The sequence below is a fragment of the Oratosquilla oratoria genome, chromosome 11 (genome assembly GCF_046742065.1).
Source record: "Oratosquilla oratoria isolate Oo_2021 chromosome 11, ASM4674206v1, whole genome shotgun sequence".
Lineage (NCBI taxonomy): Eukaryota > Metazoa > Arthropoda > Malacostraca > Stomatopoda > Squillidae > Oratosquilla > Oratosquilla oratoria.
In genome coordinates, this window is record NC_134787.1 from 43,359,528 (window position 1) to 43,362,027 (window position 2,500).

The following is a 2,500-nucleotide window of genomic DNA, read 5'->3' on the forward strand; positions in this document are numbered from 1 at the left end:
TTCTTGAGGAAGAGCTCGAACGCCTGTGGGAGGCAGAGCATCGGGTCGCCGTTGATGATGAAAGCGGCGACCTTGTGTCCCCGGTAATCGACTAGCTTGCAGTCGTTGGCCGTGGGATCCGACGTGTGGATGGGCGGTGGGGAGGCGTAGGCGTGGGTGAAATAGAGCGAAGGGAGGAAGGGCGGGCGTGTTGTGGGCGGCGGGGAAGGGAACGCGGGCGGGGAATGGCCTCCTGGAGGAGAGGGTCCTGGGGCCGACATCGGGGGCGCTGCCAGCAGGGGCGGGGGGCTCGAGGGCGAGGTACTGCAGGGCACGGTGACGACGGGGGAGAGGGGCGGGGGAGAACGTCCCCCCACAGATCCCGATCTAACGCTCATACTGTCCTCCATCGTAGACGCGTTCTCTTCCATCCCTATCCTTCACCTCCTCCTCCCTCCTCCACCCACCTCCTCCCTTTCCTCCTCTTCTTCGTCTTCTTCTTCCTCACCCCTCCTCCTCCTCCAACGCCTACTTCAGGAGAGGGCGATGACACTTTGGCAAAGATCGGCCAGACCTCCGCCGGTGACGTCGTCAGGCAGGCACTAGCGGCCCGACGCGCACGCACGCACGCACGCACGCAAGGCCCGTGGTGGCACAGAGCACCTCTTCCTTCGTCAGGGCAACACCGAGTCACTGTCCTCGACACAACGAGAGAGGGAGCCCGCTAGGGGGATCCCCAAGGGAGCGTTCCTTACTGAGTGTCCACTGAAAACTCCCTTCGGGGAAGAACCGGTTCCCGTGGGTGAGGGAGGTGGGGTAGGGTGGTTGGTTGTATACACGCGCGCGCGCGCGCGCGGTCAATGTCTCTCTCTCTCTCTGTCTGTCTCTTTCGCTTTATCTCTCCCTCACACCGCGTCGACGACCTACCGTCGTGGCTGTCACGGGGGCAACTGCCCGCTCCTGCTGCAGGTGTTTGGCGCGAGGTGTCCCAACTCTCAGCCAGAGGCCCCGAGAACGCCGCTAGCTAGCGCTCCGCTGGCAGCGGCGGGTGAGGAGGCAGCGGCGACAACGACGACGACGACGGGCGAGAGACGCTCGGGGCGCAAGGCCTTAGGCAGTAGCCGCTGCAGTAGAAGAAGTCGTAGCACTCGTGGTCGTTGTCGTCGTAGTAGTAGTAGTAGTAGTAGTAGCAGAGGTAGTCGTAGCAAGCAGCGGGGGTGTGTGGGTGAGAGAGGGGGGGGTTGGGGTCGGGGTGGGGGTGTTCTTGTTGCGGCGTTTGGGTCGTCGGTGCAGTCCAGAAGAGCGTCCGCAACGCAGTGGACGGTGACTAGCGACGCGTGTGTACGTGTGTGTGTCGCCGACAAACTCGCCACTGCGGGACGAGGTGGAGTCAACTCGTCGTTCGGTGGTCGACGTCCAGGAGTCGAGGCGCGCACACACACAGAGACACACACACACACGCAATACAAACACAACTTTTAACAAAATGTGTAAACGTAATGTGCTGGGAGAGGGTGCGCGGGGCGGAGGCGGGTGCAAGGGGACACTGCTGATTGGTCCGCGTCGTCCCGCTCTCCGCGCTGATTGGTCCTCGCGCGCCGGAGGCGGGGCCGACAAACACCATACTCGCGTTTCATTTCCTTCCAAAACTTGTCTAAATGTTTTGCCTTCTGTGCGCCGTTTGGGATCCCCCCCCCTCGCCAATGTCAGCCCTCCTCCTCCTCCTCCTCCTCCCCCTCCTCCTCCTCCTCTTCCTCCACCTCCTCCCCTTCTCCCTCCACCACCACCACCACCACTACCTCCCTCTCCTCCCTACCTCCTCTTCTACCACTTCTTCCCTCTCCTCCTCCTCCTCCTCCTCTTCCTTCTTCCCCTCCTCCTCCTCCCCCTACCCCAGCACAGAACCCCCCTTCACTCCTCTTTCTACCCCTCCACACTCCATCTCCACAACCTCTTCTTCACCCTCCAACTCCTCCTTGTCCTCCTCCTCCTCCACCTCGCATCCTCCACAACTCCACATCTACCTAAAACTCCTCCACCTGTCCTCCTCCATTCAAGCCCATCAAGCCGCCAATACATCTGTGCCCAAATGCTCTTCTCTCTCTCGCTCTCCCTCTCACTCTCACTCTCGCTCTCACTCTAGCTACCACCTTCACAACCACTCCCTTGCTCTCCTTCTTTGTATATGTATATGTATATGTATACTGTATGTATATTTACATGCAGATGATACACATACGCACACATATGGGCCTATACACTTTATATATAAATACACACACAAACACACACACACACACATATATATACACAAACACATATACACATAGACACACATACACACGCGCACACACACACACACACACACACACACACACACACACACACACACAATATATATACACACACACATATGTATATATATATATATATATACAGTATAAATGTATATATATATATATATATATATACACATGTGCGTGTGCGTGTGTGTGTGTGTGTGTGTGTGTGTGTGTGTGTG

At 57.8% G+C, this 2,500-nt stretch overlaps 1 protein-coding gene across 1 annotated transcript in view; it reads right to left on the minus strand.

Moving 5' to 3' along the window:
- LOC143029765 (uncharacterized) overlaps window positions 1–1,419 on the minus strand; it is a 172,066-nt gene extending 170,647 nt beyond the window's left edge. The window contains exon 1 of the mRNA XM_076192678.1: window positions 1–1,419. This exon is cut by the window's left edge and continues 186 nt beyond it. Within this exon, the coding sequence (XP_076048793.1) occupies window positions 1–410 (410 nt within the window). The 5' untranslated portion in view covers window positions 411–1,419.
- Window positions 1,420–2,500: the final 1,081 nt, after the last annotated feature.